Below are 23,677 nucleotides of genomic sequence, written 5' to 3'. Positions count from 1 at the left end.
GACCTCCCCGTCAGTGAAATGAAAGCAGAAGAAGATCACGAAACAGAGGAGGAACTGGACCAGTGCTGCCCCCCCTCATCATGATAGAGATCACCATGTCGGCGTAGAGCGAAAACAAAACCTCAAGAACAACAGCAGCCGTCCTGTTTCCGACACGGGGTCTGTAAGATGGCAGGCGAGGAGGAGCGGGGGGTGGTTCGTGTCAAAGTCAAGGTAGGTAGGCTGACTGAGCGCGGGCAGAGCCGCAGACAGCCTGTCACCGTCGGGCTAGTGCAGCTAGCGGCAGCCGCTGTCCCTGTTTATGGAAGAGTGTGCTGCTGCTGCTGCTGCTGCTGCTGCTGCTGCTGCTCGGTGTTTGTTTGCTCTGTCAGACACACAGCCCGCGATACACGTCGACACGGCCGTCTGCAGCGGTGTCCTCTCGTCTCTGTAGCACGGTGTTGCGAGCTCAACCCGCCATTTCATGTTTTTGTTTATCGCCAGCATTTGTATTAGTGTTTTTTTTGTTTTGTTTGTTTTTTTCCTCCGCTGGAGTGTGTCCATGTCAGCTGGGAGGAGGAGAAGAAGGGGGGAGTGAAGGAGGGAGGGAGGGAGGGAGGGGGACTCACATCTGTCCGTCACGTCATTCGGACCCGCTGTAACACCTGCTTCTAACTGACACTTATCGATAGAAAAACAATACCAATGTCCGACCTGAATCTCTATCCAGAGCAGTGGACCCTCACTGACTTGGGCTGACGTCACCTGCCTGCTCAGCAGTGCGTGCGTGAATGACAGAACTTCGTGACGTCAAACGTAACCAAGTCAAGAGGAGGCATTTTATTTTTGTTAATAAAAATAGTCTCGCGTTTGGCATTACCGGGTATATGTTGCAAAGGACTTTCAGTAAGATGCGTTTTGAATGATAGATAGACCCCATCGGCTGTGTTCATAATATGTAGTTCATATGCACCAGAGCTGGAAAATAATATAAGTCACAGCTCATTGCACGAAACATTTGCTCTGTGTGTTTTTTAATGTAGCCTATTATTTAATACATTTATTTAAAATGAAGCAAAACGGTGAAAAGAAGAGAAAAAACAAAATTAACCAATAAGCAGGCGGTGCAACAGACTAGGACGGATAATGATACTTAAAATAGGAATCAAAACCAAAGCTTAGTAACAGCAACAAACACAATCCCACATTAGAGATGTCCCATTGTTCATTAGTGCTGTCATTTGTTCCAATTTAATCTTCACAACATTTTTTCCCCACAAGCTTTTAGCATATGAACCCTCCACATATTTAGTGTGGGTGTTTGAGTTTCCTTCCAACACTGTACAATCACCCATGGACAGGTGATCAGACCAGTTTCCAACATGCTGTGTGGTTTTATTAATGATTCTCCTATCTTAATATTGTGAAATATATTTTTAAATTAAATAATAATCCTTGATGATGTATGCAGACTAAAATGTCTCAGTGTTTGAGGTGTCTTGTTGTCCTACGATGCAGTAAACAGAAGTCACTCCAGGAGAAAGAGGAATAGGCTACTGTGTGCCACAAGGTGACAGCTCTGATCACTTCTCCCAAAACAATTAACTTTTTGCTAAAACATGTTTTCAGATTTTTTTTTTTTTTGTGTGTGGAATTTACCAACTTTAAAATAGCATCAGTTTCCCTAGTCAGTCATCCGAGTCCCTGAGCGCTCCTTCTGTTCTTCACTTTGGTACAAAACAGTGCAGTACATCAATTCTTGCATATCACAAAAGAAGTAAACTGACACAACATAGACTACTCTGTTTATTATCAACCCATCAGTATTGTATACTTCATGGTTTTATCCTGAATTTCAACATATGTATTTTTATTTGTCAATGATGATATTTTAGAGACTGCGTTGTGATCCTTTTCAGAAATGTGACGGGGTGCTTCCTGTCGAGTTTCGCTCCTTTGCTGTTGATCCTCAGATAACATCGCTGGAGGTCCTGCAGCACATACTCATCAGAGCCTTTGATTTGAACGGGTAAGAGCGATGATGACCCCGGCTAGACTGCTGTCTAGACACAAATGTTATCTCAGTTTGTCCCTATGAGAGGCTAAGTATGTCTGTCAGCATTTCCTCTCGTTTGTCTTTCAAAACTAGGAAGCGGAATTTTGGGATCAGTTACCTGTCTCGAGATCGGAGCGGTGCTGAAATGTATATGTCTCTGGTCTCTGACTGGGATCTGGATGTTGCCTTTGTCAGTGCGGCCAAACCGTATCTACAGCTCAAGATGGACATCAAACCTTCAGAAGACAGTGAGAACACCAGTATTTGACCTAAATGTTTGGATGTAACACAAAAGTTTGACATCTCCAGACAGTTTTAATCATGTACTCATGTATTATTCTACACTGTGAAATAGCCTACTTTATATGGTATAAAACACTGAGTGGATTCAGATGTTCCTGTTTGACAACATAACACATGATTCAGACAGTGCTTCAGCAGAAAAATGAAAATATGCCTTCTTAGAAACATAGCTGAATTGAGGAACAGGATGGGTGATTTTAGATGGGACCAAGACACTTTTGGATTGTTGTTTATTATAGATATACTTTATGGGATTTATACAGTTCAGAATAAAGACCAGAAGGGACTCAACTTGCATTTCCTGAAGAGTATTTTGATGCAAGAATTTTTTATGAACTTGTTTCAGTGTAGATATGGACACCTGTTTGTATGTGAACCTTTGAGCAGGGAGTTGTCTCCACTGTGTTTTGTTTGACTGCAGGTCCTGTCATGGAGGACTGGGATATCATAAGCCCTAAAGACGTGATTGGCTCTGAGCAGCTTCTCGCAGACAGGACCAAGTCTTTGGCCTCTGCAGCGCTCCCCTTCACCCAGTCTCTGCTATCGCAGGTTCCTTCTCCGTCTTTGACCTTTCTCATCCAGTCTCTTTTACACTCCGCCCTCTGTGTGTCAGGATCTTTGCTTATGTGCATGTTTGACTTGTGCTCAGGTGGGGCGGACCTTGACTAGAGTCCAGCAAGCTTTCAGCTGGTCTTATGGGGAGGAGATCAAGCCTTTCAAACCTCCACTGAGCGACGCTGAGTTCCACAGTTACCTCAATGGTCAGGGCCAGTTGACACGACCTGAGGAACTCAGACTGCGGATCTACCACGGCGGTGTGGAGCCCTCACTGCGGAAGGTGGAGCTCCTGTTTTCCAAATATTCAGTTACATTTCATTGATCCAGTTCATAAATGTCAATAATAAAAAAAAAACATAAGAGCCATAATTTATGGACGAAAATTAAGTCAAGATTCTTAAAGGGATAGTTCAACATTTTAGCAAATTGGTCTATAGCCATAATCCCTATAGTCATAGGAGTAGGTTCATTACCTTTAATTATCTGTGCATGTTGTTTTGAGATCAGCGGGGCAGAGACGTGAGCTGCTCAGTGAACACAATGGAGGTGAATGGTACAGGTCCCCTGTCCCTCATCAAACTCATTAAATACACAATCCAACAACTCCAAAACGCTCTCATGGACAAGTTGTGACCTGCACATTCACCACGCTATGAGATAATAATGTAACATTACGAGACAGAGTTGTTTTTGAGGCAAATGCAGCCGGAACTACATTTCAGACACGACTGCTGGGCGGAGTGATTTTAACTTCTCCACAAGAGCGTTTTGGAGTTGTTGGATTGTGTATTTGATGAGTTTTGAGGGACACTCAAATCTCTATCTCTATGATCTCAAAACAACATGCACCGATAATTAAAGGTAATGAACCTATTCCTGTGACTATAGGGATTATGGCAATAGGAGAATTTGCCAAAATGTTGAACTATCCCTTTAAGTTCAGTTTCATGGTTTGTGTTTTTAGTGTTGTGTGTCTAGAGTGCTAGAATTTTGAGTATTGAAATTTCGTCACTGACAGCTTCAGTGTTGAGATGAGAGCTGTGAAAGGGAGCACATAGTTTTTCTACAGAACGTTGGATGTAAATTGATTTTTCTTTTAGTAAAGTTTTATTTTTTGAAAACGGATACATCTCGTTATTCATTATTGTAAGAACGCCTACCTTTCATGCCTCCCATGTGGCTTTGGCACACCACAAAGGAAAGCCACAATAATACGTCAATGTATATAATAGTATTTAGTAATTAGTATTTTATAACCAGGAGTTAATAACGACTTAACATCTGTACTGTCTGCTGTCGTGGTAGGTTGTCTGGCGGTACCTCCTGAACGTCTACCCCGATGGACTTACTGGACAGGAAAGAATGGACTACATGAAGAAGAAGACCAGGGAGTATGACCAGCTGAAGAGAGAGTGGACGGCCCGGGCCAGTCATGAGGACCTTGAATTTATCTGCGGAAACGTTCGCAAAGACGTTCTGAGGACGGACCGGGCTCATCCATATTACGCCGGCTCAGAGGACAGTCCGCATCTGACCGCCTTGACAGACCTGCTCACCACATTCGCCATCACACATCCACAGGTTCGTAGAGGTGTTGGATCTCTTGATCTCAAGTTAAAAATACCCAAATATGTGGTTCATATTCATCTTTAATCACCTTGAATAAGGAAACTGCAGTCTTCGGTGGAAGGCTTGTTGACACTGAGAACCTGTAGCTTACATTTGAAAATGGTTTGAGCAGCACAAGACAAATATTCATTTGAAAATAGGTTTGCTCAGTATTAACAAAAAGGGAGGAGCAACCCTAACCCTAAAACAAACACTGGCATCATTACTAAAGAACCCAGCCTTTATCAAAGCATGTGCGGAGACCTGAGCACACACAACTCTTCCACCTCCAGGCTCATTTACATTAGTGCTGCAACTAACAATTATTTTAATAATCAATTAATCGGTCGATTATTTTTTCCATCTCTTTATTCAAAAACAGAACATTAATTCAAATTGACGGTGCAGAGAAGTGTACAAATGAAAGGTTGCTGCTTGAACATTCTGAGGTGTTAACGTATAAAATTATTAAGAATAATTAAAGAAAAAAACAACTATGTGGACGTCAAATAGCTTTATCAACAGGCCATGGACTAACACAAAATTAACTGTTAAAGGGATAGTCCAACATTTTGGCAAATTGGCCCATTGCCATAATCCCTATAGTCATAGCAGTAGGTTCGTTACCTTTATTTGTCCATGCAAGCTATTATTAGAACGGCGGAGCAGAGCCGCGAGCTGGTCAGAGCTACGCTACGGAGGCTAATGGGATTTCTTGGTTTGGTGGACCTGCACATTCACCACGCTCTGAGATAATAACGGAACATTACGAGACAGAGTTGTTTTCGAGGCAAATGCAGAGACTGCTTGCTGAAAAACTGCACCTGAAGGCAACGCGCATCAGCAGTGTTGCATGAATTTACCTCCAAAACAACTCGTTATTATCTCATAGTGTGGTGAATGTGCAGGTCACAACTTGTCCACCAGAGCGTTTTGGAGTTGTTGGATTGTGTATTTGATGAGTTTGATGAGGGAAACCAAGAAATCCCATTAGCCTCCGTAGCGTAGCTCTGAGCAACTCGCGGCTCTGCTCCACCGTTCTAAAAATAGCTTGCACCGACAAATAAAAGAAACAAACCTACTCCTAAAACTATAGGGATTATGGCAATGGGCCAATTTGCCAAAATGTTGAACTATCCCTTTAACATGATTTGTTTCAACATTAAAACGTATTTTCTACACTTATGCTAGCCTACAATACAAACTAAGTAAAAGTGATCACACACAGACTCTCACTCACACACGGTGCTCCCGTGCCATGCCATATCACTTTTGCAAAGACGGCAACCGTTTTGTAGAGTGACGGCTCCCACACTTTAGAAGATTTCGGAACATTTTCTCCACTTCAGTCAATGTTTTAAAATATCGGCTCTCTCACTCTTCTTCTGTGATGTTTTAAGGCAGTTTGCATCCGTCAAGTTGCATTACTGCCTCACGCTGCTACTACTCATCCCTACACTCTTAACGTGAAGTAAACAGCTCTGCCACATACTGAGTGACATTTTAATCGCACAACACAAAGAATCGATAATGAAATTAGTTGCCAGCGCTTTTATTAATCGATTTTTATCGTTTCGTTGTTGCAGCCCTAATTAATATAGAGATCCACTCAGGAGTCTGAGCAGCTAAAATGCAGTTATCTGTTCTGGACAAAAGCGAGAAATGAAAAAAAGTCTCATAGATACAGTGCTGTGAAAAAGTATTTGCGCCCTTCCTGACTTTTTACTTGTTTCCATATTTATCACACTAAATATTAAGATCAAGATTAGACAAAGATAACCCAAGTGAAGATAATGCAGTTTTTAAATGATGATTTTATTTATTAAGGGAAAAAAAGCTATCCAAACCTACCTGGCCGTGTGTGGAAAAGTAATAGTTATATGGTTATATCATGAACTAACTGTAATAAACCAAATTTTTTGGAAAGCTGAGTTCAATGTCACTCTCCACACCCAGGCCTGATTACTGCCAGACCAGCTGAATCAAGAAATCACTTGAACTTGAATAACACCTGTCTGACAAAGTGAAGTAGGCTAAAAGATCTCAAAAAACAGCGGGGCGTAGTGGTTAGAGCGTGGCGTAGTGGTTAGAGCGGGCACCCAATGTATAGAGGCACAGTCCTCGCTGCAGTCGGCCCTGGTTCGAGTCCCACGTCGGGCGCCATTTACTGCGTGTCATTCCCTCTCTCTCTGCCTCCCCGTTTCCTGTCTGTCTCAACTGTACTATCCATAAAGGCATAAATGCCAAAAAAATAAAAAACAGCACATCATGCAGTGATCTAAAGAAATTCAAGCAAAGATGAAAAAACAAAGTCAGTTGTCAGTCAAAGTGTTACAAAGCCATTTTGGGACTCCAGCAAACCATGTTGTGTGTTTGGTAAGGGAGGCCTCTGCTGTGTTCTTTGAACTATCCTGTAATCTGCACGTTGTACCCCTTTCCCACTGGCCAAAAAACCCGTTTAACCCTCCTGTTGTTCTCCTAGGTCAAGGAAGGAAAGGACGAAGGGAAGGAAGGAAGGACAAAGGGAAAGATGGGAGGAAAGAAGGAAGGGAAAAGGAAGGAAAGATAGAAGGAGGGAGGGAACAGGTTGAGCCAATTGGGTCAAAAAGGAAGGAAATGGAGGGAAAAGGGATTGTGGAAAGAAGGAAGGGAAAAAGAAAGGAAAGAAAGATGGAGGGAGGGAACAGATTCATTCAAGGAAGGAAGAAGAAGGAAGGAGGAAGGGAGAAAAGAAGGAGGGGAAAAAGGAAGGAAACAAAGATGGAGGGAGGGAACAGATTAGGTCGATTGGATCAAAAGAGGAAGGAAGAAGTAAAGATGAAGGAAGGAAGGTAGGAAAAAAAGGATTGTGGAAAGAAGGAAAGAAAGAAAGAAGGATGGAGGAAGGAAACAGACAATCGGCTTTTGGTGGCAGTGGGAAAGACGCACCGACCCGCGTCGACCCGCGTCCAACGACTCGGCAAGCGACGCGGGTTAAAACCACCTTCAATCGGCTCAGCTCCGATCAGCTTGCAGTAGGAACGCCAGACCCGGGTCAACCCGCTAATTTACGTGATAGCGTTGAGCGTTACGTGACGCCACGTCATAACATCGAGCCAGTCACGTCTCATATCACGTACCAAAACAAAGCTCTGCTCTCATTCGAGACTGGGATTTGATCAAAAGATCAGACAACACAACAAAAAAGAAGCGACAGTCTGTTTAACTGACGTGTTGTGCCGCGGCAGACTCGCTGTCCTCCGCGGTCCTGGACCTCACACTCCGCGGCGGGCGGTTGTGGCATGACACTGTGTTTCTCGCACCGCGGATGAAAGCGGGGCAACTGGTTTATGCTCTGTCTGATCCCCCAGCGGGGGGTCTCGGCTAATTTTGGTCAATGGGAAAGGAGCCAAATGCCGATTGTTAGCGTTTAAAAAACCTGCGTCGACCCGCTAATTTTAGTGGGAAAACAACTTTGGTGTTAGTCATTATTATTTTAAAAAATTCAGGTTTTGTTTTGAAGCTTCAACTTTGTGTGGATGTGTTGTTTTTCAGATCTCCTACTGTCAAGGCATGAGCGATATTGCCTCACCTATACTTGCAGTAATGGACAACGAGGCACATGCCTTCATTTGCTTCTGTGGCATCATGAAACGTTTGGAGGGGAACTTCCGGCCAGACGGGCAGCTCATGTCCATCAAGTTCCAGCATCTGAAGCTGCTCCTGCAGTACTCGGACCCCGAGTTCTACTCCTACCTGGTGTCCAGAGGAGCCGACGACCTCTTCTTCTGCTACCGCTGGCTGCTCCTGGAGCTCAAGCGAGAGTTCGCGTTCGACGACGCCTTGAGGATGCTCGAGGTCACGTGGAGCTCCCTGCCCCCAGATCCTCCTGAAACCGAAGTGGAGCTTCACGGACCGCCGCTGGAGACGGATGAGGCGGCGACCCGCAGAGACAAAGACAAGGCGGTCGAGAACCGCCTCGAAGACGACAAGGAGCAAAAGGAGAAGCAGCGAAGGCGACACATGCTGAGGCCCTCAAGAGAAGAACCGGATGCGAGCAGGAACGCTATCATAGAAGAAAAAGAAAGGCAAAATGCAAAGGCTGGAAACGGAAGTGAGGGCGGTGATTGCGGCGGTCAACAAGCGAGTGTGGAAAAGGCAGATCTGGGTCCTCCTTTAGAGAGGCAGACTAGCTTCGGAGAGTTTAAATATTATACTGCCCGAAACGAAGACAGCTTCGAGATGGAAGAGTCTGAGCAGCCGAAGGGTTTGGTGTCTTCAAAGTCGGTACCGAGTATTGCAAGGCGCCAGTCCACGGCCGACAGCGAGGAGGACACAGGGGAGAGGACACCTCTCATAAAAAACTGTGACAACGGTCTCTCTCCGATGTCATCACCGCCTCTCTTTCCCAGTGGCCTACCAACGTGGAAAACCGGTTCCTCCGCCTCCCCCGCATCTTCGACGTCACCCTCCAGTTGGCCGGGAGCTTCTCCAGACTCTCCTCCGAAATCCACGCTGGCGTCCGCGACGAACGGAAGAGAGACCTTACCAAGAACTGCCGCAAAAGCGCCGACCTCCTCCGCCCAGGCGCTCGGCAGCACGGGGATCAACTCGCCCACGACTCCCACCGTAAAAACATCTGTCGCGTCTCCCTCCCACGCTCAGAGTCGATCCATACTCTCGTCGCCTATTTTGTCCTTCGCGAGAAGCCCCTTGCTGTCCGGCGGCAGGTCGTCCTCCAACAACCTCCCTTCGCCTGGCAACAAATCGCCAAGCACCGCCGCCAACACCCCCGGTTCTTCGAAAGCCGAGGCCACCAGCATCAAACCGTGCTCCCTGCCGCCGCCCCAGGAGTTCGGCAAGGGCAACCCATTCATGCTGTTCCTGTGCATGTCCATCCTGCTCGAGCACCGCGACCACATCATCAAGAACAGCTTGGATTACAACGAGCTGGCCATGCACTTCGACCGGCTGGTGCGGCGCCATAACCTGAGCAGGGTGCTGCAGCGAGCCAAGGCCTTATTCGCGGACTATTTGCAGAGCGAGGTGTGGGACTCGGAGGAAGGGGATGAGGTCAGCTCGGACTCCCCGACGACGGCCACGGCCGCTCAACACTCCCCCTCTCCGACCATCTCGGCCAGGCCCATCTACAGCCCTCTGGCATCGCCCCAGCCGTCGTCTCCGAACTCAACCTATAACCTTGCGACCACCATTCCTTCTCCAACAGCTCAAGTCTCCCTCTCCCCCACGTCCTGATTCCACCCTGCATCACCGGCTCTCCCCCTCATCCTCCGTTGAACTCCCCGGAAGACTGACTGTGGCCCGTTGGAGGTGTTGGTCTTTTTTAGTCGGCCTTCCACGTCGAATAGGGCTGTTAATAATCTACTCATTCTGTGTATGCTTGAATATATATTTATATTCCTTATGTCAGTATTCATTGTACTGCTTTGTTTTTTGTTTTTTTTCCCATCAACCCTTCCAGTTGATGGATGGGGTTTGTCTGTCCTCGGGATAGATGATCAAAGAGCTTCGTGTCTTGTTGCTGATGCATGACACGCTGAACCCTGTGATTCAGGTCACACCGTGGGGAGGGGGGTTGGGGGCTGTCTTGAGTTTCGCCAGAACCTACAAAAGTTTAGCCACTTGGTGCATTTAGCCTTTGTTGCCCTCTTTATTAACTTTGTTTACATGCTCATGTCCAATAAGCCACAAAAGTGTCTTAACTAAAGCACCCAAATTACAGGATTTTTACAAAACAAAACAAAAAGGGAAATCCACAATGAGTTGTTGAAAGTGGAGGTTTTGGGAGATTTGTCTGAAACTTTACTGAGGACGAAGTCGTCACACCTCTGCCCTCTGAGCCAGGGTAAGTCAACAAATAAAGTAGAAAACTGCAGCTGAGGTTCTAACAAAAAAAATGTGTTCAGACAGAACACAAATGGGATTTTAGATGTGGTATAGTTACATACGGATTTGAGCGAATGATGCACAATGAGACGAAGGAAAACCAGAGAAAACTGGAGCTCCTGGTGAGTTCTGTCGTTTGGTTTTGGGTTTTTTTTAGGCCGGATCACATTTAAAGGCCACATTACACCAGCATTTGTTACAGTGATCAGATCACCTGGTTTCAAAGAGATGAGCAGACAGATTTAGAGCTTTTGAGGCTTTTGTAAAGACCACACATCTCAGACAATTTTTGCACTGTTAACCAAGTCAAACTCTGGAATTGAAGTAGTATATGTATATACTACGTATTTCAGGAGGAAATGGGAATACGTTTCTGGTATGACAGAGTTAAAGGGATAGTTCAACATTTTGACAAATTGGCCCATTGCCATAATCCCCATAGTTTTAGGAGTAGGTTGGTTATCTTTAATTGTCGGTGCAAGCTGTTTTAAAACGGCAGAGCAGAGCCGTGAGCTGCTCAGAGCTACGCTACGGAGGCTTGTGGAATTTCTTGGTTTCCTTCATCAAACTCATCAAATACACAATCCAACAACTCCAAAATGCTCTTGTGGACAAGTTGTGACCTGCACATTTATTATCTCATAGCGTGGTGAATGTGCAGATCACAACTTGTCCACCAGAGTGTTTTGGAGTTGTTGGATTGTGTATTTGATGAGTTTGATGAGGGAAACCAAAAAATCCCATTAGCCTCCGTAGCGTAGCTCTGAGCAGCTTGCGGCTCTGCTCCGCCGTTCTAAAAATAGCTTGCACCGACAATTAAAGGTAAGGAACCTACTCCTAAAACTATAGGAATTATGGCAATGGGCCAATTTGCCAAAATGTTGAACTATCCCTTTAAGATACAATATACCGTACTCTGTGTTTCAGACACAAGCTTTTTCTGTACAGATCTTTGGGGGGGCGGGGAATACCAACATTTTTTGGTACCGCCGACCAGCAGCTAATCATTAATCTTCAGCTTTATATAACAGTCCCAGATATCTGCTAGTCACCTGGAAAAGGAAACAGCACTTGTAGATAAAGCCAGTATTTTTGGGGTTAAGATGACAAACATGAACCATAATGTCCCAACCTGAAGTCCACTGTGGGAGGGACCCATGTGTCATTTCTTCCCCTCTGTCTTTCCCCTGCTTTCCCTGTTAGCTGGCCAGAAACACTCAAGAATCCCAAACCTTCCAGGGCCCTGCCCAGGCATGTCCTAACAGGCACAGTGCCAGAGTCTGTGGAGATGTGGTCTGTGTTGGTCTGTTGTCAGCTTACAGCTAACATTCAAGCCACATGCATCTTTGCTGTTTTGGGCAAACACTATAAAACCGCCTAACACTTAAATTCATACAAATGACTTTTTTTTGTGTGTGGGGGGGGGTGCTTTACTTTCTGTCTGAACACATTTTTGAAAAATAAATGATGTCATAGTGATGTCATCAGGGGGATCTCAGCTCGAGAGAGCAGATGACAAATTTAAAATGCTTGTTGATGGTCTTACAGTCGGCACAGCCTGTCTTCTGTTTCCACTGTATGAGTGTTACCTTCAACGTGTCAGACCTCTCTACACCATTTACTCACCCAAACAAGTTTTTCATTTTGTATCCTGCCATTTTCAGGCCAGATACAATTTGAATTTTGTCATGGCATGAAGTCATGTTGGAGAGTGATATATAAAGGTGTATGGGGGAGAATGTCAGTCAAACAATATCTGTCAAATCGATACTTTTAGGGAACTGTTTATTTCTTTAAATTGTGTTATTGAGAATCACAAACCATCAAACAAAATCACCTGTAAGGGCATTATTTCTTTTACAGTAACAAACTCCTGAACTAAACTGTTTTACAGCTTTCTGGCTGGAAATGAACACTACATTGTTGGAGCTGTCAGAAGGAGGATATCAAATATATCGCATCCACTTTTTAGAGAGAGAACCAGAGACGATAACGTCTGAAGTTCTTAAATTAAAAACACAGACCATGTCATGTGCCAGTGAAGCTTCCAGCCAATAAGGACAAAGATCTTTCGTTACGGAAAACTCACTGACGCCTCTGCTGCTTCACTTTTCTCCTCACTCCTTTTAGTGCACAAACTGGAGACACGTTGCTGTTGTGAGGTGGTGTGCTGTTGGATTTTTCCTCCTCTTCCTCCTCCTCTTCCAAAGTGCTGTTGCATCTGGACTTGCTGTCATAGTGAGACACCCAGACCCCTGGGTCCAAACAGAGTCATGTTCCAGTGGCCCGTACTTTACACCACCTCCAGACTGCACGTGTAGGTTAATCATAGATTGCTGCTGTCAGCAAAACAAAACTTTCTAAAACTTTAATGTTAGTAAAATGGCTCACTGTTTCTGTAAAAATAAAAATAAAAGGTCACATGATTTACATTTTTACCCAAGTGCAGTATAAGGGAAGGATGCAGAGATGTGTGACCATGAATTTCAAAGATTTGGGGTCAGTGCAATGAGTATGTGTCAATGAAGGAGGTTTAATATTACCTAAATATTTCTTATATATGGGTGTATTCTTTTTTTTCTTTTTTTTTACTGTTTTTTTTTTTTCTTGCTTGTTTTTACAATTTTGAATGTGACTCAGCCAATCACAACATCTCAACTCCATCTTTGGTGCATAGCTTAGGGTCTCAGATGTAACGACAGGACAAACCAGCTGATCCTTTTTGTATTGATGACATCAAATGAAATAGTGAAATGTTGTCATGTAGTTATTATACTATGAAGATATGTGGGTGCAGTAATGTAGGGAGCAGTTTGGTGTTGATCTCTATGTACAAATGCCATTCTGCTGACACACTGTATGTGCTGGACTCATACATTCAAATTACAGCAGCATCAGTACTGTATATTATTTAATGCTTTGGTGGGTTGATATTCAGATACACATCATTTTAGCACTTTGGTTATTGCTGTTTCCCAAAGACTGTCTTTTTTGCTCTGTTGTCTGTACTTTGATTTCAAACCATGGAAGTTTTTATTTAAATGAGGCAAATTTATTGCATACATTGTAGGAATCACATACAACAGTCTTTGGATTTGTTGGTTGCTGAAGGTAGAAAGAAAGGGATAAGTGGGTCCTGGCTGTGTAATATATTCACTATTCAGTCTACAGTGACATTATAAAGTGGAATATAAAGATATAATATTAGCCTCTGTGCAACCCTTTTGGCAGAAAAGTGCCTCACTTGTTTGAATCAGTAGCCTTGATTTATATTTTCTTTTGTGCTCTTACTGTCTACATTGTCATCATACAGACTGATCTGAAAGCCAGTTTTAGGAACAAGAGATATTTCAATTAAATGAATTGACTGCGTTGTATCAATGTTTGCTTTCATGGTGTTCACTACAAGTCATTTTAAACCACTGAAGATACAGTAAAACAGCCTCTCAACTAATTTCACTGACTCTACATATTTCTACTTGATCATTATTTTAAAGACCATTATTATGTGGATTATTCAAACGTCTGTTTGTCAGAGAATTGATCCACTGAATTAAAAGTATCATATAGAAAGTGTAAATTAAAGATATTCACACGCTCTAAATATTACTGTAATTTGGGCTAAAATTGCATTTGCCAAATTTACAATAAGCAATGTTCAGATTATGTCACTAAATTAACACGTTTTAGACACAGAGTCTAAATGTTGATATAGAGCGTGATGTGTGAAAAATCATTTTGAATTGAACATAGAGATACACAGTTGATTTAAGGACTTATGGGTTTGCATCACTATGATAGAATCCAAAGATACTCATACAGCATGGACCTTGATACCTTTCCTCATAGATTAAGCAAAACAAACCCTAAAATAATAATAGTTTAAAATAAAGAAAAGAAAAAGGGAGATTGGATTATTTTTACAAACTACAGTGATAGCTAACAAGGAAGCTATGCTAACCAGTCACAACACTTTCTCTAATGGCACTCACCTCCACCAGCATACACCAAAGTTAAGAGACAATAATCAGAATTTAATTATCCAGGATATGACAAATAAATCTAACAGGTCCATGTCCTATCACACCTCCAAGTTTGGCACAAATCTCTTTTTCCATAACTCTCCTTTAAAATGAACAGATGGGTGAAAGCATCCAACCAATCAAACCTACTGGTGTTTTTAGGTCTTCATACCACTCTGTGTATACTTTATGGCGAAATACCAAACAGTAAGTTAGCAAAGTGTCTAGTTGCCATTGAGTGAACATGCAGACATGGTCTCCAGCCCAGCACAAGCTTCAGCCATACAACTCTCCTGCTGCTAGCTAACATCACACCAACGACAGACTGCGCATCAACAGTGAATCAGGCAAAGACTATTATGAAATTTGTTTCAATAGTGTGGGAAAATAATGGAACAAAATCAGGGACTGATTCTCTGAAAAATGTCAGTTTTTTCTGTTCCTCGGCCTTGTTTACCTTTACAACTTCATTCTCAGTCATGTGTGGTCTATATTGTGTATTCCCAGTTGTCTGTAATGAAGAGGGCCAAACAAGAAGTGTGATGGCTCCACCTCCAGAAAGGAAATCCCACTCAGTGAAATGTTTCTGTCCTGTTTGAAGCAGATACTGACGAAATCTCATATCTTGAGAGAGACCCTCGATGATTGTGATTACTCCTTCACTTGGCTTTGCCTCCTTTTGTACATGAGTATTTAATAGCATATTTAAAATAACTTTAGTAACTGGACAAGCTGGATTATAAAGTAGGAATATGCGCATTTGTAAAAAAAAAAAAAAAAAAAAAAGATTTATCGCAGTAAGTTATATATGTGCACAAAGTTAACCTTTTTAATCATACAATACACAACAGTGTTACTGTATATTGGGTACAAATAAATCAATGCAACTGTGATGACTGGGTAAAGGATGGTTGTTGTTGTTGTTTTTAATTGACTGACAAATTCCACAAAAGGTTGTGATGTCAACTAAAGTTCATGTGCAGAGTCTGATAATTTGCTAATGTTACTTTTTATATATACCACTTCATTGGTGACTGTACTAGTTACCAGACGGCACATCAGCAACTGAATATTGTGGAGGAAGTGTAGGCTATGTCTGCTGCCGTTCTACTTGGTCTAAGATGATATGATTATGAGACCTTCAGTGGATAATCATGTGTTGGTGGTATCAGTGCATCAATTCACTGACTTGACTTGACTTGACTTTTACTTTTTACTTTTTATTTGAACAACTCCCATAATCCAATAATTATCATATGCAGCCAAAGTTGTTGCGGTTCAACCAAAGCTACATAATCCCATAATCAGCTCAATGGCTGCAGGCATCATTACAATGATTGATGACAGTGATGTTGTTGATCTTAAAGCCCAGAGTGGTGCTGAAAATGTATGACCAATGTTTTGTGTTTGAGGAGAGGCCATGAGGTCATCACTTCACTTTGTAACCCTCAACTAAATTTTATGGCAATTTGCCCTTTGTTAAAATAATTTAGGTCCACACCAAAGTTGCAGCATGATATAGTTACATTTAAAGCAGAAGTAAGCGATCCGGTCATTTTGGCTAATGCTGCGTTCCAGGCAGGCTTTTGAAACCGTAAATTACAGCTTCATGTCACAACTTACGATTTTGTAGCGTTCCAGGCAACCCACTCGTGTTTTTCCAACCTGTTTTACCTGTGAAAGTCACTATAACGGCCACTCGTAACTTCCGACCCGTGAACTCGTACCAGATCGAACTGGTACGACTTCACAGGTCGGAAAAACACGAGTTACGGGCTGCCTTGAACGCACCATGACAGTCCTCGTCCCTATACGTCACCACATTCACGCGCATCCCTTGGCTGCACACACAGCCCTGCATGCCGTTCTCCTTCCTCATTGGATAAAAACTGTAGGATACGAGAAAAGTTTTCTCCTCGGCTCAGAGCAGAGCAGAGTGACTGACAGACCCGTGTTTCGGTCCAAACACTCTATGTAAGTGATTGCTGTCGGAAGATATAACTATTTAAGACTTATATTAACACAAATATATCGCTTACTTCTGCTTGAACATTAAAGAACACATTGCAGTGACGTATAGAGAAGTCCCAGGTTCATACTGGCATCCAAAATGTATAATCTATTCTATAATTTAGAAGATAACTGGGATGTTAGGTGTGACAAAAAGGCGATGAGTAGAGAGAGTCCATCGACTGGCAACACCTGGGAACATAGCGCTATATAGCGCTATTTTGGGGGAGGTGAGTAGCAAGTGGGATGTTTAGACTTTCCACTCTGCATTTTTACTTTTAGTCCTATTATTAGCTATTTATTGTCACTCTCATTTACCATTTATTACCTATTACTTGAATTCTTTATTGATAATTATTCCTTTACATCAGAGGCGGTCCTGGCTAGTTTTACGCCCTGGGCGAACCATCCCCCCCTTCCCAAAGCCCACCAACGAACAAACACAAGAATTTAGTTTCTTTTAAAATGTATTCCCCTACAGATTACTGATTACATGTCCCAAAATCTGTAATCTGTAATGCATTTGGATTACTAAGTAAAGTAATGTATTCTGAATACTTTCTAGATTACTTTTAGCATACTTCAAAATCACCTGCCTGAGCGCCTTTAACACTGAATTTGATCTTACACATGATCTTATAGGCTACAGTGGTTCCTTTAAATAAATAATCAAAAAATGTGTTTGAATTATTGATCATTCAGCCATATTTTTAAAATAGCCAATCACATAAAATTAGTAGGCTATATTAAAACTGAGCGGCTTGACTACAGCCTCTGAACCTCTAAAAAAATACACAATTTAAAATAGGTTTTGTTTGTGAGTGTAGGGCCAGTTCACATTTTTTGACAGATTGGTTTGTTGATGACTGATTGTGCAGCTGAGAAACTGATTTTCCTTCAGGATAAATATCTATCTATCTATCTATCTATCTATCTATCTATCTATCTATCTATCTATCTATCTATCTATCTATCTATCTATCTATCTATCTATCTATCTATCTATCTATCTATCTATCTATCTATCTATCTATCTTTTTTTTCACACAAAATTCTGTCTTAATGCTGTTGATCAATCCTGGACTCAGTGCTGTGAGACACCAGTCAGCCATGTGGAAACACTGGTATGACTGTCTCTTTTACATTTGTATGTGTGTTTGTTTTTTTAATGGACCTTGAGTCTAATAATCTATCTATCTATCTATCTATCTATCTATCTATCTATCTATCTATCTATCTATCTATCTATCTATCTATCTATCTATCTATCTATCTATCTATCTATCTTTTTTTTCTTTTTTTTTAATGAAGTAACTTCAAAATACAAACATTAAAGGCACATTGGTAATGGATAATTTCACAGTGCTGAATCAGCTATCTTGATCAATCAAGAACAAAAAGAAAAAGAAAAGAGAATGTGAGGGTCTCAGTCCACAATAGTAAATAAGTCCAGCAAAGAAAATAACTTTAGGGCATTTTTGCTTTTCATGTAATGCAAAGATTGTTTATACATTCTGAGTTCGTTTATCCATCAATTGAAGTGGGGTTTCACTTTGAGGTATTTGCATCTGTTGATGAAATGTTTCCCATGGGAAATTAAAATGTTCACCAAAAAGTCCAAGTTCTTTTCCTTTAACTGTAGTCCAACCTTGATCGACATCCAATTTAATGGGGGCAAAATAATGTGTTTAGATAACAACCAGTTTTGAAATGAAGTCCAAAATTGTACAACTTTGTACAAAATTGTACAACTCGCATTCAAAGAAAATATGTTCTACTGTTTCGATATCATTCTCACAAAAAACACACATATTATTATCCAAATTAAATCTAATATGTAGGAAGTGGTTTGATGGATAAATGTCATTCAGTATTTTACAGTAAATGTGATCTCTTTTGGAGTCTAATTATAAAGTCTATCTGATCTAGACTCCTCAGGGTGCATCACCGTCAACCACCTCGTGGTGGCGGTAACACCCCCTTTAACCCACGAGAGGACGCAGCAGGGTGAAGACCTCCCTGGCTGGTGGTGGCAGCAGAAGTGGACCTGGGGCTTCTGGGAGAAATTAAAAAGAGCCCGAAACAAGTGTCATACATAGTACAGAGATATTTGGACAGTAAATTTTCGAACAGAACAATGGTATTCACTGATGGATCCAAAGATCCTAAGACCGGGCGTACAGGAGTGGCGTTTCATATTCCAGAGAAGAGGGTGGGGATCAAAAAGAGAGCTACAGATGAGCTGGCAGTGTACACCACAGAGCTAATAGCTGTTTTGATGAGTCTGCAGTGGGTCAAAGAAAACGGGCATCAGAGTACTGTGGTCGCATCTGACAGCGTAGCAGCTCTGACCAGCATTAAATCAGGAAGATCATGTAGACAGGACATTCTAAGTAACATTTATAGTATTATGTATGAGCTGGATGAAGAGGAAATACAGGTCAGCTTTGTATGGGTCCCAACTCCCAGCACATGTGGGAGTGGAAGGGAACGAGGATGCTGATATATTGGCAAAGCAGGCGCTCAAGTCCCATGTGGTGGAATTAGATGTGCCATTGAGTAAAGCTGAAGCAAAAAGTATAATTAAAAAACATATGTGCACAACATGGCAGGAGGTGTGGGATTTTGTGGATACAGGCAGGCACCTGCATAACATCCAAAAACAGGTTGGTGGTGGGAGGAGAGCCAGTAGAAGTAGGAGGGAAGAGGCAGTTTTAACCCGATTGAGGATAGGGCACACAGGATTAAACAAAACACTACACATGATAGGGAAGCATCCAACAGGAAATTGTGAGCTTTGTGGGGAGGTAGAGTCCGTGGAACATGTATTAATTTGGTGTCCAGCATATGAAGAAGAGAGGAAGAAAATGGAAGAGTCTGTGAGACAAGAAAAGATACACTTCTCCTTAGAGAGTATCCTCAGTGAGGCATCAAATGTATATGGAAAGGTCTTGTCATTTTTAAAAGAGACAGGTTTGGAACATAGGATTTGAGTTTTTTTTTTCTTTTTCTTTATTACTATATTTTGTTTCCTGACACTCTCCTGCTCACACTCCAGCTCAGAGGGTGGCGGTAATGCGCCGGTAAGCTGGTTGCCAACCGCCGTTAAACAAAAAGAAGAAGAAGAAGAAGAAGAAGCAGGGTGAAGAGTCCGGTTTCCTGTTCCGGGTAAACGCTCTCCTTCACAAACAGTCGAGATGTTGACCCGACTGTCACGGTTCGGGCCCGCACTGCCCCGGTTACTCACCCACCCACCGGCACGGTTCGTGTCCCAGTCCAAACCGAGCGGTGCCGCCGGGTCGAGCGCCGTGACGGAGCTGCACGCCCCCACGGACCAGGGCGGACACGGGGAGGTCAGCCGCTATGTCAAGGTGAGTTCCCGTCAGCTCTAGACGGTGAGCGTCCACCGGCAGAGAAGAGGCTGCCGTGCTGTGCGGACAGCGGTCACCTCACTGGGAATCGAACTGTGTCCTCATAGAGAAGAAGCAGAGCACATACCGTCAGCCTGTCACAGCTAAAGCTACAGCTACAGCTACAGCACAGTCTGCTCGGGTTACTGCAGCTCAGCTGTGGTCGGGTCACACAGCACCCAGGGCCGTTGCTAGGAATTCTGGGCCCCCTGAAAGAATACTAAAGTGGGCCCCTGCCCCCTGACTTTTCCACTTTTATTCTTAGACTACGTATGTATTATCACGTTTTATTAACTTTGTTTTGATGCAAATTTACTATGAGTATTAGTCAGGGTCTTATGCAGAATAATTCAGTCATACAAAGATTAGACTACTGGGGTTTTTTGTGGGCCCTACTGGGAGCTGGGCCCCTAGAATTATCATCACCTTTCTCCCCTACGGCCCTGACAGCACCCACTGTGTTCAAAGCTCAAAGACCAAAATGTGGAATTGATAATAATAATACATAACAACAATAACTTTTTTTCATAATATCGCCTTTCAGAAAACAAGTTACAAGGTGCTGTACAATAGGAATAAAACAAAAGCAACTGTCTGTAATACAGTAAAATAACGACAACGACAAATGTACGCAGACAGAATGACTTTTAAAACGCAATAAACCTTGCAGGGTTATAGTTTGAAAAGAGGGAAGAGGTGGAGGAAAAGTATGGGGATAATATCAACATAATTTACTGCTATCGGGTGTATGTTTGCATTGGTATTTCATTGCATATCATAGGGACATCTCCCTAAAACTATGTTATGTAGTTTTGATGTTATTAATTCTTGGAGAGAGTTGTTGATTCAACTGTGTGATCATTTTGGAGGTTGTATTGTGTGATGCTGCTCAGCTGTACTGCACTGTTCACAGTGGTGTTTTATTATTTAGCCTACCTTAAAGGGATAGTTCAACATTTTGGCAAATTTGCTTATTGCCGAGTAGGTTCATTTCCTTTAATTATCGATGCATGTTGTTTTGAGATCAGCGGGGCAGAGACGTGAGCTGCTCAGTGAACACAGTGGAGGTGAATGGTACAGGTCCCCTGTCCCTCATCAAACCGCTCAAATACACAATCCAACAACTCCAAAATGCTCTCGTGGACAAGTTGTGACCTGCACATTCACCACGCTATGGAATAATCATGTAACGTAACATAATGAGACAGAGTTGTTTTCGAGGCAAATGTAGCCGGAACTACATTCCAGACATGGCTGCCGGCGGAGTGATTTAAAAAACGTTGTAATGTTACATTATATTATTATTTCATAGTGTGGTGAATGTGCAGGTCACAACTTGTCCACAAGTTATTGGATTGTGTGTTTGATGAGGGAAAAGGGACCTGTACCATTCCCCTCCACTGTGTTCAGTGAGCAGCTCACGTCTCTTTCCCATAGATCTCAAAACAACATGCACCGATAATTAAAAGTAATGAACCTACTGCTATGACAGTAGGGATTATGCCAAAATGTTGAACTATCCCTTTAAGCAAGTGTCCATATTAGATTGTATGTAGCTATTTTAAGCAACAATAATCAAACAGCTGCATCATAAAAGGCAGAAATGTGTAAACAACGTTAACCACACCTGTCTGAATATCACTCTGCAAAGGGACTGTCAGAAACAGCAGAAAGGGGGAGAACACATTACTGATGGAAGTAGTGGACATAAAGCTGTTGAAGAATCACCATTGGTGTTTAGCATTAGTCAAACTTTTTTATACTTCTGTTTGCCAGTGGGTGTGATTTCAGACACTGTGCACCTGTTTCAACTTAAAATCTAAACTCTGGGTTTTTAAAATCTAAAAATTAAATGCCAAATACACAAAATAACAACTTTGTTACTTTCACCCTGATTAATTTCTGGCAACAACAGAATTCACCATCAGCTTGTCAACATACAGCTGCATCAATAAATGAGAATAACATGGAAAAATTAATTTATTTCAGTAGTTCAATTCAAATAGTATAGTGAAACTCTTATATTATACAGTTTCATTACACACAGACTGAAATAATTAATGTCTTTATTTCTTTTACTTGTAATGATTATGGCTTACATTTATCGGAAACCCAAAATTCAGTATCTTAAAAAAATAGAATACCTGTATATTTTATTATATTTTAGTTTATGGAGTCATCACTGTTAACTGTTAAATGAGTAAATCAGCCATTTGATCTGTAAAAGTTCGAATATAAGTCGGTCGATGAGCTCTCACAGCTCTGCTCCATCTACAAACATCCTGCTGTCTGTTTTGATCCAAAATGACACATCCAACATATCATATAAACCGACTGAAGGTCTGCACTGTGTCTTATGCCTCTTGTTTATAATTAGTTTGTCTGTGTTTTCTCAGAACCCAGACTACCATGGCTTCTCCAGTGATCCCGTGGTGGATGAGTGGAACATGAGAGTGGGCTTCTTCTTTGGCATCTCAGTGGCCCTTGTTATCGGAGCAACATTTATCCACTATCTACCAGACCACGGGTGAGCTCCCTCTTCTCATATCTGCTAGGAATATAAGATGATAGGTGTGATATCAGCATGTTTTGTCTCTTGCTCTTAATGGAAGTTCTGCTGAGTCATGGTTTCCTCTCAATCATTCTTTTGGATATTTATTTGCTTCTCTTTAAATAGAAAATACTTGACTGCACCACCTGCCTACTTCTTTCAAAGATGTTTTTTTTTAACTTGTCTTCACCAAAAAAACAAAAAACAACATCAGTCATGGAGCATTGTGTGTTGGTGGACCATTGCCAGTCCTGTCTGTGTGCCTGTCATTCAGGGAGCACATCAGAGCCGATGGATTTTCCTCCGTAGCTCATTTAGGAAAACTCTCAGTGGTGCTGAGAGAATCTGACTGCACCGACACTAGGCCACATAATAATGCAGTGGTGGATGTTATTGAAGAGGAATGATGCATTGCTTTAAATGTTGCCGCTGCGAGGTGAATTAAAAAAGAAAGAACTGCACATAATGAAAATTGGGGGGATGGGGTTCGCAGTCAAGCAGGGTTTTGTTAATGTTAAAATTTCTTGTGTGTGGTTCTCTGACTCTCTGACTGTATCTTCTCTTGTGTGTTTGTGTTGTTTATTTCCAGAATGAGGCAGTGGGCCAGAAGGGAGGCAGAGCGTTTGGTCCAGCAGAGAGAGAAGGAGGGTCTTCCTATCCTATCGGAGAACTACTATGACCCAGAAAAGCTTGTTCTGCCCTCAGCAGGAGGAGAGGAATAGGATGTCCAACATCCACTGACTGTATTTCATGATAAATGTTCCAATATAATAGAATAAACTATGTACTTTAATTGTGTAATCATTATGTGTGGACAATGACTTATTGATCCAGTTAATCCAGTGGTTCCCAACCTTTTTTGGCTCATGACCCCATTTTAACATCACAAATTCCTGGCGACCCCAGAGACATATTTTTCTAGAATTAGTTTTTGATCGTGTTTGTTATACTGTGTTGCAAATACAGAGTAGCTAGATTAGTGTACAAAGTGACATTTTATTTTCCCTGACCAGGACATGTACATGTAGGACAGTTAGGCAAGCTTGTATTTACAAGGCTGAAAATTAATACTGAACAAACAATCTCTAAAACCATGAATTATGAAAAAGAGCTACTGCAGCATGTAGTGTCATATCAGCTCCAGTTTGTCATGTCTTTTATGTATTATTATTGTCTCTCTCAACTTTCAGGCAACCCCACATGGGGTCCCAACCCAAAGGTTGAAAAACACTGGGTTAATCTGACATTTAACAGTTTCAGGGGTTTAGTAGTTTAGTAACAAATTCAGGCATTT

The 23,677-nt window shown here is 42.1% G+C and overlaps 2 protein-coding genes across 2 annotated transcripts; both read left to right on the top strand.

Moving 5' to 3' along the window:
* Positions 1 to 25: 25 nt before the first annotated feature.
* On the top strand, positions 26 to 9,908 carry tbc1d25 (TBC1 domain family, member 25). Its single transcript, XM_085780900.1, has 7 exons — positions 26 to 213; positions 1,899 to 2,008; positions 2,129 to 2,283; positions 2,760 to 2,887; positions 2,988 to 3,176; positions 4,202 to 4,477; positions 8,039 to 9,908. The coding sequence occupies exons 1-7, from the start codon at positions 169 to 171 to the stop codon at positions 9,737 to 9,739; spliced, it is 2,604 nt and encodes an 867-aa protein (XP_085637026.1). The 5' UTR covers positions 26 to 168; the 3' UTR covers positions 9,740 to 9,908.
* Positions 9,909 to 19,557: 9,649 nt separating this feature from the next.
* On the top strand, positions 19,558 to 23,184 carry ndufb11 (NADH:ubiquinone oxidoreductase subunit B11). Its single transcript, XM_085780899.1, has 3 exons — positions 19,558 to 19,793; positions 22,229 to 22,359; positions 22,973 to 23,184. The coding sequence occupies exons 1-3, from the start codon at positions 19,620 to 19,622 to the stop codon at positions 23,103 to 23,105; spliced, it is 438 nt and encodes a 145-aa protein (XP_085637025.1). The 5' UTR covers positions 19,558 to 19,619; the 3' UTR covers positions 23,106 to 23,184.
* The last annotated feature ends 493 nt before the right edge of the window (positions 23,185 to 23,677 follow it).

The sequence above is a fragment of the Trachurus japonicus genome, chromosome 7 (assembly GCF_045865225.1).
Source record: "Trachurus japonicus isolate A0001 chromosome 7, Traja_1.0".
Classification (NCBI taxonomy): domain Eukaryota; kingdom Metazoa; phylum Chordata; class Actinopteri; order Carangiformes; family Carangidae; genus Trachurus; species Trachurus japonicus.
This window is presented reverse-complemented; position numbering and strand designations above follow the sequence as displayed.

Bases quoted from the DNA above. Each gene is read 5' to 3' on its own strand.
- tbc1d25 (XM_085780900.1), top strand. From the start codon at position 169: ATGGCAGGCGAGGAGGAGCGGGGGGTGGTTCGTGTCAAAGTCAAG. The intron at 2,284-2,759 runs GTGAGAACACCA...GTTTGACTGCAG, and splicing joins CATCAAACCTTCAGAAGACA to GTCCTGTCATGGAGGACTGG. The intron at 2,888-2,987 runs GTTCCTTCTCCG...ACTTGTGCTCAG, and splicing joins CCCAGTCTCTGCTATCGCAG to GTGGGGCGGACCTTGACTAG.
- ndufb11 (XM_085780899.1), top strand. From the start codon at position 19,620: ATGTTGACCCGACTGTCACGGTTCGGGCCCGCACTGCCCCGGTTACTC. The intron at 19,794-22,228 runs GTGAGTTCCCGT...GTGTTTTCTCAG, and splicing joins AGGTCAGCCGCTATGTCAAG to AACCCAGACTACCATGGCTT. The intron at 22,360-22,972 runs GTGAGCTCCCTC...GTTTATTTCCAG, and splicing joins CACTATCTACCAGACCACGG to AATGAGGCAGTGGGCCAGAA.